Here is a 1,513-nt window from a genome sequence, read left to right as displayed (position 1 = left end):
ACACAATAAGACACGGTGTGTGTGTGAGTGTGTGTGTGTGTGTGTGTGTGTGTGTGTGTGTGTGTGTGTGTGTGTGTGTGTGTGTGTGTGTGTGTGTGTCGTGTGTGTGTGTGTGTGTGTGTGTGTGTGTGTGTGTGTGCGTGCGTGTGTGTGTGTGCGTGCGTGTGTGTGCGTGTGCGTGCGTGTGTGTGTGCGCGCGCCTTTCTATGTGCCTTTGTGCCCGTCTATCTGTCTACCTGTGTGGACATGGCATCTGTCACATACCGAAGTCCGGCCACATTGTGTGCTCGAACCCGTCCTCCTCCTTACCCCCTCCAACCACCACCACCACCACCACCACCTGTGTTCAGTCGCGGCTGACGGCCGTCCAGCGCCGTCGCATTGCAGCGAGCAAACAGCAACTGGCGCCCGCAGCAGCACTCCCCTTTCACAGGCTCACCCCGGCAGAGAAGGTGCGAGGCAGAAGAAGCAAGTGGAGGGAGGGAAGACGGGGGGTGTGGAGTGTTGCTGAGGTGATGTGGGCGTGGAATGGATGAAATTGCTGTCATGAGAGCCAAGACCTTGCATGCGCCAGACTGAACCTGACTTGCTTGCTTACACGCATTCACACATCCACGCACCGGTACACAAGCGCACATACTCACACCCACTCACTCACGCTCGCATGTATGCACACACATGCACACACGTTCACATGCGCACACATACACACATACACACGCACCCACGCCCCGCTACTTCCAGGCCAAGCTGAAACGTGTGGAGGACGCGAAACTGCGGCAATTGCGCATGTACATGAGAAATGTCCTCAACAACATCATGACGGAGCGGAAGTACAAGCCTTTCTTGAACGATGGTACGAACAGATGAGCACGTGTGAATGTGTGTTTGTGAATGTGTGTGTGTGTGTTTGGTGTTTGTGAGTGTGTTTGTGAATGTGTGAGTTTGTGAATGTGTTTGTGAATGTGTGAGTTTGTGAATGTGTTTGTGAATGTGTGTGTGTGTTTGTGAATGTGTGTGTGTTTGTGAATGTGTGTGTTTGGTGTTTGTGAGTGTGATCCCAAGTATGCTGCACACTAAAGGAATTGGTTTCGTTGCATTTCAATATGACATCATGCACTCACACACTTGCACACACTTGCACACACACATACACACGGACACACACACACATACACACCGCACGCGGGTCGCCATGTTGCGCTGTGTGGGACTGCAGAGGCGTTTGTTGATCTTGACGATTACGATTCCATCGTGAAAGAGAGGATGACGCTGGAGCGAATGATGGACAAACTCGACAGCGGTAGGCATGGGGGTGATGATGATGGTGATCGTGGCGGTGATGGTGGCGGCGGTGGTGGCGGGGATGAAGTCTGTGCTCATTCAATTTATTGTGCATTGGCTTTTGTTGTGTGTCATCAGCGTTTACTCAATCTACTAACCCAACACATCACTGTATGTGCATTTGTGTGTGTGTGTGTGTGTGTGTGTGTGTGTGTGTGTGTGTGTGTGT

At 52.0% G+C, this 1,513-nt stretch overlaps 1 protein-coding gene across 1 annotated transcript in view; it reads left to right on the top strand.

The window, feature by feature from the left end:
• The window catches only part of PTSG_13058 (uncharacterized protein), a gene marked incomplete at both ends in the record, with an annotated part of 9,857 nt that extends 8,987 nt beyond the window's left edge, over positions 1–870 (top strand). The window contains 2 exons of the mRNA XM_004988828.1: positions 351–452; positions 745–870. Of these exons, the coding sequence (XP_004988885.1) occupies positions 351–452; positions 745–870 (228 nt within the window). The remainder of the gene's footprint in view (positions 1–350; positions 453–744) is intronic.
• Positions 871–1,513: the final 643 nt, after the last annotated feature.

The sequence above is a fragment of the Salpingoeca rosetta genome, assembly GCF_000188695.1.
Source record: "Salpingoeca rosetta unplaced genomic scaffold supercont1.33, whole genome shotgun sequence".
NCBI lineage: Eukaryota > Choanoflagellata > Craspedida > Salpingoecidae > Salpingoeca > Salpingoeca rosetta.
This window is presented reverse-complemented; position numbering and strand designations above follow the sequence as displayed.